The following is a 15,568-nucleotide window of genomic DNA, read 5'->3' as shown; positions in this document are numbered from 1 at the left end:
ATATCCTCAGTACGCTGCGCTTAAGAAATCAGGGCTGAGTTTTGTGAGGAAGAAAGAAGAAGAAGAAGGAAAGAGAGTTCTAAAAAGCTGTTCCATACCTTATCATCCCAAAATGGATAATTTTCAGATTCTGCTCGGCTGCACCCTGATTGGCACAGAGACAACCAGCTTTGTATTGTTCAATGGAAAGGGAAATAGGACGGAAATTAAATTATAAACAAGGCACTATCTGTGCTGTGGCAAGCTAAATCTAAACTTTGAGGCAGGACTGTCAGATATCTGCAACTCTCCACTGTCCCATGATTTTGTCACTGTCTAGGGGGGAAATATTACATAAGTGTTGCTCAGCTTCTAATTCATATGAAAGTAAGAGTACCCATTGTAGCCTTGGAAGAGACCATATTTAATTACACTCAGTGCATTTAATCCTTCCCCTAAATTTGTTTATATATACACCTCACTCTGTCTTTTCTATCCACCTCTAATTATGAGCCTTCAATGACGGAGTTGGAGATGTACAGCAAGACATTTGGGGACGTGTATTCTTAATTACTTTGGGGTGATTTCTTTTCTTCTTTTTCTTTGGTGTTCTCACTTGAGGTCTGAACCTGCCTTCGGCTGGCTGGAACAGGCACCTTGATGTTGTTCCAGGGGACCCCCACTGTCTTGTTGGAGGACATCTCAAATATCTACAGCGATAAAAGACAGCAACATCCACCACCTCCCTTCCCCCAAAAGCCAATTAACTTCATTTGTGCATGCTCAAGCTGCTGCCATTAGCTACTCCCTCTAAGATGGCCACGAAGCTTTGGTAGGTACAGGTGCTGAGGAAGTATTAGCAAAAGCAAAAACGGAAGTAAGATACAGCACTGAACTTAATTTGCCGGTCAGACCTTAAAACTTCCTACCTCTGAAAATGAGAAAGTGATTGTTTAGGTGCTGAACTGGAGATACAGTTGCCTTAACTCTGATTAGGTTTTGAAACTGCAGTGTGAATTGCTGTTGTTTCTTTTCGCTGCACGTGGGAACATGGAGTCCTTACAGCATCTCTCAGGCTAGTTAAATTGGACGCTTGGTATTTAGTTGGCATTTGGATATAGAGGTACAATAGACAATAAAACCACAGTCATAGGTATCCACTATTGCAGATATTAATGCCTCGCCCTCTTCATTTAACTTGGTGCAGGAAAAGGCTGCTTAATTCTGTCTGTCTGCCATCCCAAGGCCTCGTGCTCAGTGTGTGATGGGAATGCGTGTTTTTAATTTAGCTAAAATAATTCAGCTTGACTTGCCTCTCCTTTAATTTGGCATCATACAGTGGTGTAAAAACCAAATAAATCTTGAACACGTTTCTCCCCTCATTTGACATACGTATAAAATAAGTAGGGCTAAAGGGAGGTTTAGAATTAGGCAGAAAAAGCTCACTAGGCCTCGTACTGTGCGCTCTTCACTTAGTGCTGTGCTACGGCTCAACATCTCTAGGCTTCTCTAAGCATTGTAGTCTTCCCCCCCCCCCTTTTCTTTTTTTTAAGATCCTTCCTGTTGGCAGCTGTCCTGAGACACGATGTTCTTGCTTAGCATTTTGATGTGGGGAAACAGTCTGATAATTAAAGCCGGTTTCAAGCCACGAGCTGATCTGTAAGCAATGACTTGCTCTGGGGTGTTGTCAGTTGATAAACGTGTAGCTTGTGTGCATGGAGCCACGCTGCACCTTGTGCCTGAAGCGCCATGTGAGAGGGGCATATACACTCCCCAGAGCCACATGTGGAAGAGACTGACTGCATCCTCTTCAACCACCTTTTGGCGAATGGTTAATTTGTGGAAAATTGTAGTTACCATCCTGTTCCCCTCTGTGCGTAAACCCAGTGCAAACCTGTTTCTGTTATGCAGCTTTTCCTTGTTTAAATAAATGCAGTTCTCTTTGACCTATGCTCTGTAATGGTCAACAAATTACTTACAAGAGTACCATGAAAGATGGCAAATGAAAACACACCTATTGCAGAACTGCAGACAGATGTCATGGGTTTGGATTTGGTGTGCAAATGTGCTTTGCAGTGTTCCAAGTCTGACGAGGACCAAAGTGTTACCGCACTCATGTAAATGGTGGCGAGTCCTAATCCACTCTTGGGGATTCAGTGGGGAGTGTGTGTAAGTATGTGTGTACATCCGTGTAACGTCAAGTGGGAATTAAAACTGCTTGATACTGGAATGGCATGATCTTGGAATGGCACTTCCCTTATCTAATTGGGTCTGACACTATTCTGAGGTAGCAGACAAACTTAAAATCTGAAGTCTCCCTGCAGCGTAATCTAAGAAACTTGAGTGCCAGTTAGACAGATGGGTTTGAGAGGCCTAATTTGGGAGGACTGCTAAGTTGCAATGTGTGCATTTTAATGTGCGAAACAAATGGGTGGAAGACTGGATGAATGAAGTATTAAATAAGTTTATTAAAAGCATGGCTGATTATTTTTTTTGTAGACTCTGTTTTCGAGTGTGTATAATGGTATTTCCATCACTTGTGTATTTCCCTACAAGGCACTGTTGTTCATCTGCCTGTATTAGGTAGGTACTGTGTGATGCTCAGCTCGTGGTACCAGGTGATACCTCTTTTGCTATTGCTTTAAAGCATTTGAGAGGTAAATGTTAAAAGACAATCCGTAGATAACAGGGCTAAAAATAGAAGACACCTGAAACAGAAATTCCTTTTCTAGAGGTGTAAGAATTGTTCGTATTTGTCTGACATTGACTTGAAGGTTTAAAATATAGAAAACTGTTCTTTATAGGTGAGCACAACCTGAAGGCTGAACTGCTAAAATATAGGTCAGAATCTCCTTTTTTTCTCCTCCCCCCCCCCGCCGCGAGGAAAAGAATTCCATACAAGGGCAAAAACATACTGCGGGGGATTTCAGCTGTTTCCGTAATGTTTGATTTCTGTTGCCTCAGATTCTTGTGAGGTCAGAGATCTTATTGCCTTTGGTCAAAGGATGGAGAATCCTGTACACGTAATTTTGAGGTGGTCACCATCCAGGAAAGACAAATTTGCATTATGTTTGTTTGTGATGTTTTTGGGAATCCCTGTATAGCTTCTAAATTCCTATTGACATTTCCCATGAAGCACATCTCAAATTTCTGCATGTTGCTGTTACTTATCTCTGAGACCAAGACAATGAAGGGCTGTTAAACCTTTCATGGCTGTTTTTCAAATAAGAGCATCTTAAGAGAGTGGGATGGCTGAAACCTGGGGAGAGCTGTGAGGACAAGCCTGGCTGCAGGGAGGAGTCTGGAAAAAAAACAAGGAGAGAGGAGATGAGGGTGGTCAGATGTCCGTCCTGCAGCTCTTAATACTGTGGAGCCTGGGGCAGTTATCAGTTAAAACAGATACTGGTCAGAGCTGCTGCTGTCCCACCTGCCCCAGAGTCCTTGCTGACGTGGTCCTGCCTCTGTATTGCCTTGCACAAGTGCTCCTCTGAGTGCCTGCCACAAGCCCATGAAAGAAAAGGACTGGTTGGAAACTCACCACTGTATTTTGGTTTTGTCATCTTGCTAGGCTGGTCTACAGGCAGTTCAGGCATGTAGATGAGTGTGTGGTGGGGTAGCACCAGCCAGGACGACGCCTGTGTCACATCTCACATGCCTCTGACAGGTCACGCTCACTTTGCAGCAGGAGGAGAACTTGAGTGGGAGAAGGTTGAGGAACAGTATGGCAAGAGGCACTAGCTGTGCCACAGGGCTTTTATTTCTCCTGCTGGCTGAAGTAAAATGTGACTCTGGGACCCCCATCAGTCTGTCTGCTTCTGCTGTCAGAGACGCTCCTGAAGGGACAGCACGTGGGTGGTCTGGCCAGCCACCAGCTCCAGTCCGGTGTCTCACACTGGTGTTCTCCAGGTTGCTTTACACGGTGATTCCAGCCTAAAGAGAGCCTCAGGAGCTGCTGTTGTTTGCTCATCTTAGCTGCTGCCCGTGGCTTACAGCCATGCATGGGCCACCACAGCCCACCCTCCAGTGGGAACTGGAGCACAAGAAGCATCCACGTTGGCTTGTAGGCATTTTGAGAGATGAAGAAATGTTGATGTAGCTGTGTGCTTGTAATTTAGGACAGGCAGCCGTCATTGCACTCAGCTGGGAGCTACTAGAGGGATGGGGAAAGGAGGGAGAGGAGAAGAGGACAACACGAGCACCAGGGTCTACCAGGCATCCCCTCTCCCGGGAGTCAGCAGCTTCCCTCTCGCAGACCAGCCAGTATTCACCTGTCCCAGCTTGCATCCCAGCTAGCTTTCTGCACGCTGCTGCCAAGAGGCTTAGCTGGCCAAATATGCAGACATTTGTGGCACTGCAGATACTTCCCTTAACTTATGTTTGCTGAAAGATGTAGGACTAAGTTCTGGTTTCATGCATATGTTCTAAAATGTGAACAAGCCGTCACTTTTGGAAGGTTAAAAGGCAAAGTTAAAGTGTGAAGTCTTGGCTCAGCAAGTGGGCTGAAGTGACGCTAATTGAAAGTAAATAAAATGCACTGTGAATGCTGCAGTATGCATTTGTATATCATGAAATAGAGAACTTAAATATTTTTCAGTGATAAACTGCACAAAGCATTGAAATGGTAAGCTCTATAATGGGCAGCAGAGGTTTTCTTCTGCATTCCTTAGCGTTAGGTACAGCACCAGACATTTCTGAGCAGTATTCACATGAAAACTTGCAGATGACTAAGTTCCTAGCAGCACTGACTCTTTGAAAGCTAGTGATGGTAAGATACACTTGCAGCCATAGCCTTTGTAGGCAGTTGATGTCTTGTGTTTGGGTACTTCAGAGGTACCCCAAGGTGACCAACTCCCTGGCTGATAGAGCTATCTGGCTGGTTTCAATTTAGCATAACAGACGCGCCAAAATATTCAGCACAGTGAAAATGCATATCGAGGATGAAACTCGTAGTTAATACTAAAGTAAATAAAGCAGGGGGTTGCCCTGGTTGTAGGGCTGTTGCATTTAATTCAATAACAATCACTGCAATTAGACACTCGCAGCTTTTTCTGCCTGTTAGTTGCCACAGTGCGTTGCCAGGTGTTGCTGCTGAATTTAGTTGCAGAGGCCTCTATGAGGTGTTAGACATGGGCAAGAAATGCCATGTGGAACAAAGTTGGAGGAATCTTCACCTGCAGCACAGACTTCATATGGGGGGAAAAAAAGGCATCTATTGCAGAACACTGGTCTTTGGCTTATCTTTTCTTGGATAATTAAAAGCCAAGAGGTTTGCTGTAAGGGCACTGCTGAATTTTCTGGTTTTGACTCTGAGGCACTCAGCTGTGAGCAGGCGTTTCACACATCTCGTAGCAATCGGCACACTGGGTGCCTTGCTATGGTACAGTGCTTTAATACTAAGAGGTTTTCTTTCCTTTTCCCTAAAGCAAATTTGTTGTGTAGTTGAAATAGATTGTGCAGCTCAAGCATGAGCTAGAGCCTCTTTTGGAAAAAAAATGCATTTGAGGAAAAAAATGTATTTGAGAAAGTATTGAAAGTGTTTCTAACTGAAATAAATATGGAAGAGTCAGGATTTTATACTTGAGTGGAGGGTTGTTACCTTCCATCGTATGTAATATTTTGCTGAAGATATGCTGAATTCCATCTGGACCATTAATAAATAGGTTTCTTTAGAACCATTTTTATATGATTGAATTTCTGTGTTTTCTTAAGATGGAAGTTTATATATAATCTCTTTAAATGCCTTTGCAAACAGATGTGTTTTAATTAGTACAGAATCACCTTTGGTACTTTATAAAAACTATTGTAAAGCCGTAAATACATCATTCCTGACACTTACTTTAAGAAAAGCATTAGCTTAAGGAGGAGTGAGACAAGTATGCTTGAGTACCAACTTCTGCTAAGCAGAGTGGGGTATATAATTACGTGTTTACCTACATTATATGTATGGCCATGGTACCCAAGAATATAAAAAAATAATATGAACACATTTAATTTTTAGTACCATTAAAAGCATTTGCAGCAAAATTATGTCATCCCTCAAGAGTGTGACTGTGCATAAAATAAAAAGAGCTGAAGCCCTTAAGAGATCTTGACTTGCTGTGTCAAGCTCTCGTAAGAAAGGGTTGATGTTGGAGTCAGAAGGCAGGCAGAGTTCCTCGCTCTGATTTTACCTTGGTGGCAGGTGAAGCCTGAAGTCGCAAGGGGGAAGCTTTTACTGCTGGTCTGCATTTCTTAAAAACTTTGAAATAATGGTAAGTTTATGAATAATGATGCTGTCTGTGTTCATCCTGACCACTGCATATCACAAAGAATCCTGAGTTTCTGTGTTTGCTGATCCTCTCTATCTAAAACTTGAGTGCTCCCTGTACGCAGGTATTTGCATTTCATAAATAAAACTGTGAAGAGTCTTCCTGTAAAAACATGAGCATCTTAGAATTGCAGTTAGCTCACTTCTGTATTTTGTGCTGAATTTCATTTCAGGGAGATAAAATCACATTTCTTTAGGGAGAAAATGCAATCATTAGTTCACCGCAGGGGTCTCTGACCCAGAGTTGTGCGCTAAGCCCAGACCACTTTGGTTCACAATGTACCTGGAGAACATTTGATTCCAAAAGTGAATTTTTGGTGCAGAGATTCTTCTCTGACTTTATTCTATGTATGTTATTAAGGCAGATTACATAGTCATTATGCAACAATGAAAAATTTAGTAACTGCTCTATATTTAAACCTTTGTATATTAACTTCATTGCACAGCACCAGGACCAGGATAGGTTTGAATGTGGAAAAGAAAACATGTGAAACATGAGAGAAGGAATCCAAAATGCTTCGGTAACTCTGTCCAGTTTGTAATAATACGTCTTCTACATTCATTTCAAATCGGTTTATATTCTTTGAAGTGGGGGGTTTGTTTGTATTAAATCTGTATCAAATTTCCCTTGTGATAGGGTGTGAGGCTGGCTGTTTTTCGGACCGAAATGGTTAATGTACAGAAATGACAAATTTTTAGGTTTTGCATCTATTTCAAATATATCTGTTGTTCTCACTAGTGCAGCTTGTAATGATGGCATTTTCAATGTCATTTGAGTGTTTGATCTGTAGTGTCCTTTTCTTTTCACAACATCACCAGGCAAGTATATTTAGCTATTGATTCAAGAGTATGTCAACCTCCTGTGCACACAGCTAGTTTAGTAGACTAAATTTGGGACATCTGAAATACAGACACATGTTCAGCCATGCAAGCATTTTTAGCATTAAAAGCATCTTGCAGAAAGCACAGTTAGGGCCTTCTTGTGAGGCAAGCATTGTTTCATGCCCATACATGCTTCGGTGATGCACTCTGGTGTGAGAGGAACATTGGGCTGTGGGTGTTGAAGCAACAGCAACCTGTCTGACCCAGCCAGCTTCTGCTGAAGCGAACATGAAGAGAAACTCAGAGCGTGCAGTATGGGAATATGGACATTTAGTGGCTTTTTGCCCATTTCCTAGCCTTCGAGATCCTTGCAGCCCTTCAGCTGCAGATGCTGCAGCTCTTAAGATGCCTCCCAGTGTGGCCAAGGCAGCTCCATGTCTTCACTGGGCAATCTCCTAGTAGGAGTGCGTGGGTGCAAACCCGAGCTCTCCTGGGACTTCCCACAGGATGACAAACTTTGCTGATAGAATTGCTCCTTGCCTTTTACAGTGAGGTTGAGAATGGGTGTATGAGAGTCGTTCTTATGATTTGGAGAGGCTGTGGACTGAGGCCTTGAGGATGTGCAAGGTGAACGTTCTCATGGATTTGACTTCTCTCTAGTGAGTTTTATGCTGTTGCCCACGATTGTTGAGAAACGGATGAGCATGGCCCTTTTGACCCTTTCTGCAAGTGATCTCTGGCAGTCGGTGGCACAATGCCAACAGCAGGAACTGTTGTTTATGTCTTTGGGTGCAGCCTTGAGGAAATGCCTACCCCATGCTACCTACCATAAACTCATGGAGGGCTGTTGGCAGCTTTGTCTCCATGGGTGGCCCAGCCAAGGTGGCGGGATTGACAAGCGTTTCACTGTCACACTGTAGACTCTCACGAGTGTCTGTGGCCATTTAATTTTGCCGAGGCCTGGCTAAGGCACGTCACACTGAGGACTACGCGGCTTGTTTTGGATGTGCACTTGCCAAAGGAAGGCTTTGCCTTTACAGCCATCTTTGTGCAGACCAGTGGCTTAAATGATGGATACTGTTCCCTCCCACAAATAAGGTCTACAGATTTATACTTGTATGGTTTAGAAAACACACCTTCACTGCTATCAAAAAACTGTGCAACTACTGCCTGAACTGAATTTGCTGTCTGACTAGCTGCAGGCCATTTCTATCTGCTGTGCTGGACCTAAAAAAGCCCTGGAGAGCCCCTGTGGAAAGACTGCAGGTGGATCAGGTCACTCCACAAACGTATCAGCACTGAATCAATCAGACTGGCACAGGTTTTAGTGGCAGGTTTTTTTGCTGTTAACATGACTGGGAGCAATCTTGTGAGTCAAATGCTACAGCTTTACAAACAATCTCTGATTTAAATGCTTATAGAAATGTTGATTGGAGGGACCTCTGAATGGGATGACTTTATCTGGGTACATCTTGAAAAATCTCCAAGGATGGCACTTCTATAGCCTTTCTGCCAACCTGTTCTGATTGTGTACCACTGCGCTAGCCCTAGTGAAAAATTAGTTTCCTAATGTCCATCCTGAACCTCCCAATTCACAATCATTGCCTCATTATATTATTTGGCCCTACTGAGAAGTATTTTGTGCCCATTGCAACAACCCATCAAGTAGCTGTAGGAATTTCTTGGAATTGTTGCAGTTTCCTTGGAATTAAGATTATCCAGTGTGAACAATAGGCTTTTTTGTTTCTTTCTTTTTTTTTTCCTCTGCATCTTAGTATTCCATTTCTTGGTGTGCTAAAATGGATTTGCATCTGGGATTTCATAGATAAGGGGAAGCTTATTGACTGTTATCTGATAGACTCATTTAGCCTAATTTTGAAATTGATTAGAGTCAAAGATCTGAATTTACTTTTGCATGGCAGCCTTTTTTGCAGAAGTGGTGAACGATAGCTTCTCTGGCCAGCATTGCTCCTGCAATGAGGATTAGAGTCAGTGAGTGGTCTTCAGAGGAACCTCTGGTGGATGTCCTTGCATGACAGGGAAATTCCCACCAACGCTGTGTTGTTGCTTTGTCCCTCCAAGTTGTGGAGCTCCAGGGTTCATTTTGGTACTGGTTCTGAAATACCTGCCTGTATTGCCCGTCATAGGTTTCATGGATTCAAAACCAGTTCAAGGGAATTCCAGCTGGTGTCATCTGTTATGCTAGTTGTCAGCAAGTTACATTCTCCTTTATGTGAATGTGATGAACCACCCGACCGCTTCTGGACGTGGCCACTGCTGCGGAACACTGACCAAGTCTATGGGCTTAGTAATTAATTTCTATTAAGCATTACAAGAGCTATAATGCAGATTTATGGGACCACATTGTGAGCTCAATTATGGGGAAACACTGAAGTCTGTCTTGAACATGTGAAACCCCTTTATTTGCTGGCAGAAAGGAAAATGTGGTAAATCAGAGACAGGTCACCCATCTCCTCTCTCCATGCTTGGGGCTGTACCCAAAGTGGAGAGCTGCAGGTTTGTGGATTCAGATTTTGGATGGCTTTTTTTTAGATCCTTACCTTCCCTGATAAATTCAGTAACAGTGACGAGGGGGATATTTCTGTGCATCCACATGAGGTGAGAAAAGTGCCCACTTCTGTAGGCAGCAGCGTCCTGGCCTGACACCATGTTTGTGTGGGCGAAGGTGTAACAGTTGGGTTTCGAAGCTGGAGCAGACCATAATTACCCAACTCAACCACATTTCATGCACAGAGATAGTTACCCCGTTGCTCTGAGACCAGTCCGCTTTTTTTTTTTTTTTTTTTTTTTTGCTTATTTTCTAGGTGGAATTTAAAGCATGAGCTGCAAAGCACAAAGCAGCTCCGGCTGCGATTACCTCTGTGAGTGCCTTTCCCTCCTCCGGCGGTCACAGTCAGCCCAGGAAGAGCGAAAGCTGTCAGGTCCCTGCAGAAAAAGAGAGAAATTAGTGCTGGCAGAGTCTGTACGCGACAACTTATCTGCTGTGAAGTTTGAGTCCCCTGTTCCTGCTGGTGTGATCTGTTAACATAACATGCCTGAAATGTTTTCTTACATTCTTACAGGTTTTTTTAAGATGTGCAAAATAAAGAATGTAGGGATATTTACTCCACTACCACTGGAATTGTGGTGGGCTGGTTTTTTGGTTTTTTTTATGCTCACAGTCTGTGCCATCGATTATGCTGTTGGTTTATGTGAATTAGCCACATAAACATGCTATATTTATGTAAAGATCTATGTGCTTATGCTATAAAATCTTTAATGGTTTCATAGGTGCTGAGTAAATAAATGAAAGAAAAAGTCCCTTTAGAAAAATGGTGAAGTTAGAGCAAGTCTTTAGGAAGTGTGTTTATTATATTTAGTGCTATCAACTGTTAGTGCTGAAAATGCCTTAAAGCAATTTTTTTAATATTTAGCTCTTTTTTAATTCTTCTTGTAGGTCAGTTAAAATATTCTTAGCTTCAGTCATGTGTTCTTTGTGGTACACTTCTGTGAAGTCCTGCTTTACCTGGTTGGCAGGTACCATAAAAGAATTAGCACTTTAAAAAGACAGACAGCCATGCCCACTGGATCTTGGTAATGTTTCTGTTAATTCCCCAGTTGATGGTAAGGAAGTGCACTAAATCCTTATTTTCTCCCTGCGGTAAGCAGACTTTCTTCAGAGAGTAATAGAGGCAGATAAGTTGAGTACGTAGTCTGGTTTCATTAATGTTTTCCAGGATTAATATTAAGTAGATCTCAGATGAGCAGTTTTGTATATTCCTTATCAGACTTTTAATTACTGCAAGTATATTGATTGTGCCATTTCAATGTATTTAACTTTCTGTTTACTACTTGGATACTATTTTTGTCCTCTTCCTTGCCACATCCTCCTTTATCTTCAGTCCCCACTTTCTTGTCAGCTGTCTAAATACAGTTGCATCCAAGTTGTGCTGAGTGACGCAGATGATTGCGTGTGTGTTCAGAAGCCATTTAAAAAACAAAAAGATTAATTGAATTTAGGCCCTGAAGCAAGTTTTTTTTTTTTTATTTAAAACACAAAACCAGCCAGATAGTTGTTAGAGATTACAGACACAAAAATTAAAATTTACCTGAGTAGGATTTTCTGTATAAATATTGGTAGTCCCTAATTCTGGTATTTCACCTTTGGGATCTATTTAAATTGGATTCCAGTTTAAATTCACAGCTACAGGGGTGCTCTGTGGTCTGATGGGGGATATTTTTGTGAATAGTTACCCCAATCTTTGTTGCTGCCATTTAAATAAAAGCATATAGATAGTTATGTTTAGAGCCTTGTATTTAAAAGAAACCCCAGGCCTAAACAAGGACTCTGTCATCAGTTTTCTCTTGAGAATCACATTTTCACCAATTTTTCCTAAGTGGCTTGAAAAAAGAATTAAAAATTTTATAGAAATACTCTTTGAATTCCTAGCTAATAATGGCTGATTTATAGGCCGCCAGAACTAAACATGTGAGTGTGTAGTCATTATAGTACTGTATTTTAATTAGATTTTTATTTTGCTTTGGGTTTTTTTCCCCATTAATTCTGAGGCTGTTTTCACATTACAGTAATCATGCCAATTACACATGTGTAATTTGTGATTTGGTGCATATTAAATCCTCTTCGGCTGCATTTCCAACACTGATGCTGAATTCTGGTTCTGAACTGATCGTTCAAAAGAAAGTTCCTTCACTCTTGACCAGAAGCGTTAAATTTCCTGCAAAGTTTGTTTCCTCTGTGCAGCATGGAGCAGATTTGAAAAAGATGATTATTCATCTCACACTTGTGATCCGCTTCACTTAGCGCTCCTGCTTTGTGGGGGGTGTCGGCGTGCTCCAGGTCATGGCTTTGTTCAACGTGTAACAGGCTGGCAGAAAGGAAGACAGCGGAGATGTTGCTCATGTAAGCGCTTCCGCATCTATTTCTATCCCATTACAAAACTGAAAGGTGACTTTCTATGGATTCCTGTTTGAGAATCGTGCGTTAAAACCAGGAGAGATTTACTGTTAGATTTGGCTCTAGAAACACACTCAACACGCTGTTCTTTGGTTTGCCACTGCCTTGTTTGGGATAGATGAAGCAACTGTTTCATGGACTACAGTATTGCCAGCTTCTTTCTCAAAGACAGACAAAGTTTGGAAAAAAGTATCTGTAGAAATACCACTTTGTTTATCCTCTTTTTACTGATGGATTTAATGTCATTAGTACAGGAGAGATTGTTGACAGCAGCAGTAGTGACACTTGCAAAGGAGTAACGGAGAAAGCAGGACCCAATATGGCTGGAAGTATTTTCTCTTGTGTGCTAATAACAAAAGTTGTCCTGACTGTATGGTGAGACGAGGAACGTCTCCTTCTCAGGGGGACTGTGGGTCAGTAGATGGGAGGAGAAGGGGGATCAGGACCTTCCTCTTGATAACCCATGGCTGGAAGCAGCTCGGAGCTGCGTAGAGCTGCAGGGATGCCCTTGCCTTGTGTCGCAGGAGCGAGTCTATCACATCAGGCAGGGCTAAAATGGGGCAGAGAGAGAGGAATCAGGGTCTGCAGCCTCCCTGCTCCCTCCCACGGCTCCATCTCTGCCTGCAAAAATCACTGGGTTGGAGCGAAGTCCCGGTTTTTCTTCCTTACCCAGTCGTGAATTCAGTGTGGGGCCTTACCCTGGATTTCTCAGATCTCTGAGCGTACTCCCCCTTTGTTAACTAACCACACTGAGCAAACTGCTTTGAAATATAGGTATGAAACTACTATCAGAATGTGCCAAGCAGTGTTACTGCATTTCAAGTGACCTTTTGGTCTGAAAATTTGCCAAAGGGAGGGGAAAGGAAGCCACCGTTGAATCAAATTCTGCACAGAGATCCTGCAAACAGATGGTGTTTGCATATAGGATATGCTGTTCGGGTGCAATTTTACTACAACGCTCTTCATTTTTAATAATTTCAGGCGGGCTAAACTCCGGCTATATTTGGAACAGCTAAAACAGCTTGTGCCTCTCGGGCCGGACAGCACCAGACACACCACTCTAAGTCTGTTGAAAAGAGCTAAGATGCATATTAAGGTAAAAACATTAATCTGTATTTTTATTTCTTTTAAAGCAGAATCTTCCAGAATGTGTATCCATAGAGAGGAAACTAATTTTTACACAAAATCCGTATCCATATGTCTGATCTTCTGGATATATTGGCCTTCGTTAGTTGCAAGGATTTCAGTCACAGTATCAAGGTTTTGTGTTTTGCTATTTACCCTGCAGTCTCACATATATAAAACAGTGATTTTGTGATTTCTGCTTAGTTACTAGGGGTTTACATTGTATTTTTAAAAAAATAATACATATGTATCAAAGGTGTTCTTTGATTAATATATTGATTTTTTAAGGACTGAGTAGCAGTAGCATTGTACTGCATTGATTTCAATATAAAAAGCCAGATCCATTCGTGATCAAAAAAACTAATGGAGTCAAAGGGTTTATAACTAATAATAAGTCTTATCCCCATCCCACATCTTAATGACCAGATCCTGAAGCATTTGAAAATCATTTGAAAGAAACGAAAAATGAAATGCAGCCTCCTGTTAGTTGCCGCTCCCCTTGCATGTTTCATGGGCGTAACAAGTTTAAAACAAAAACCAACTGCAAATCTCACCTGTGATGTATCAGCAGTACAGATTATACATTTGCACAGGTAATTCAAAGGGAATTATTCCTCAGGGCTCCTCTCTCCAAAGACACCTTCACTCCCATTTTTACTGTCGTAGTTTTCAGGGGAACAGGGTTATATGCAGAAATAAGACAAACAAGTATTCAAATGTAAAAGTTAACAGGTTTCTGCTGCTGTGTCCAGGACTGTAATTTTTTCAGTGTTACAGGGAAACAGGTCAAGAAAAGTGTCAGGAGAGGCTGAACACTGACAGTAATCTTGGAATAATTTGGAGAACAGCCTGCTGTTGTACAGCATTAAGATTCAGTTGCAAAAATGGCTGTAATTCGTATGAAGAAATAGAGATCAATTTAAGCAAAACCATTCTTATGAACAAGTTTACTGAGCTACTTCTTCAGCTCTTGTAAGCACATTTACTCCAGCTGGGCAACCCCTGTTTTTACCATTTGAGATTTTGGCCTCTTGTTTATAATTCGGGCTAACATGCGTGAAAGGCACTGCATGTGGTTTTTGTCTCGGGCTGCCCCCCTATCATGGGCTTATGCATACAAATTGCAAAACTGTTTTTACAAGTGGCAAGTGTGAGAGATTAGCCGTGTAGTTACCATTTCAGCTGCTGATAAAAAAAACCCCTAGGAACAGATTCTTTCCGAGTCCATCCTGCACGGTACTCATTTTCTGAAACCTGAAACTGAAGTTTAGCTTTCTTTTCAAGATTTTAACTGAACCTACCCTAACTGGGTTGCCACTTAATTGCTTTTCTTCGTCAGGTCAGCTACCTCCTCGCCGCACTGCCAGGGCATGCCAATGCTTGCCTGCCATTTCTAGTACAGTCATTAGTTTTGAACTTTTCATACTCACCCACCTTCCCACCCCCATATATTGAAACTTGCCCTGAAAGGTTGGACAGTTTTGAGTCTCCTGGATATGAATCACTGAGTTCATTCCTAAAATAGTTGTTGGACTTCGGGATTGCAGCCAGGAAAATACAGGAAAAGGAAATCTGATCAATTGGGCACATTCAGTTTGTTGTGTATATGGATGTACCAGCCCATTTTCTTATTATAACATTGTGTATCCACGTATGATGCATATCTACGTAGCGTATTGCCTGGGAGGGGGCTTAACGAGGCTGCAGAAGTTAGATTTCATTTAGCCAGGAAACTGCTCAGTTCAATAGTGTCAATTATTCTTTTCAAAGATAAAGACTGTTGCTTTCAGGCTGGCATTGGAACAGCAAAATCTCTGAAATGGTTTTGCTTGTGGTTTGCTGTGCACTGTCCCACCCTGCTCTCCTCAGAAAAGCAAGCACAGGTTCACTCAGACGATAGGGAGGAATCGTGAGCAGCTGTATTCACTCCCTGCACATCTCCTAAATCTCTGTGGTCGTCTAAACACAGCTCACAGAGAAATTGGGTCTTAGAAGTGATTTTACTGCTACAACCTGTAATTTACTTTATCAGTTAGATTTATTTTTTTTAAATAATATAAGGTGTTTTGATTTGTGTGCCCTTCCTGCTTTTGATCCCATCGTACTCATTACACTTTCTTCCCTAATCTTATAGTCAATTTTTAAAATGGCTATCAGTGATTTGGAAGAGGGTTCAGTTGAAATCTTAAAATACACTATTTCTGTTATTATATTTGGACCAACAGTGCAGCACATTTTACCGGGTGTGAAGAATTCTTTTTATTTCCAAAATTAATACCTTCTTTTATTCAAGCAGAAGGGAGATTTTAGGTAGATGTGCGGAAGGATCCTTTCACGGGCTGTTTGCTGAGAAGTTTTGG

At 41.9% G+C, this 15,568-nt stretch overlaps 1 protein-coding gene across 2 annotated transcripts in view; it reads left to right on the top strand.

Moving 5' to 3' along the window:
* Positions 1-15,568, top strand: part of MXD4 (MAX dimerization protein 4) — a 44,767-nt gene that overhangs the window by 20,838 nt on the left and 8,361 nt on the right. For both annotated transcript variants that reach the window (XM_063337155.1, XM_063337154.1), the window contains exon 4: positions 13,065-13,179. In XM_063337155.1, coding sequence (XP_063193225.1) covers positions 13,065-13,179 — 115 coding nt within the window. The remainder of the gene's footprint in view (positions 1-13,064; positions 13,180-15,568) is intronic.

Source organism: Chroicocephalus ridibundus, chromosome 5 (assembly GCF_963924245.1).
Source record: "Chroicocephalus ridibundus chromosome 5, bChrRid1.1, whole genome shotgun sequence".
In the NCBI taxonomy this organism is placed as follows: Eukaryota; Metazoa; Chordata; class Aves; order Charadriiformes; family Laridae; genus Chroicocephalus; species Chroicocephalus ridibundus.
The sequence above is the reverse complement of the archived record's forward strand: the minus strand, read 5'-3'. Positions and strand labels throughout refer to the sequence as shown.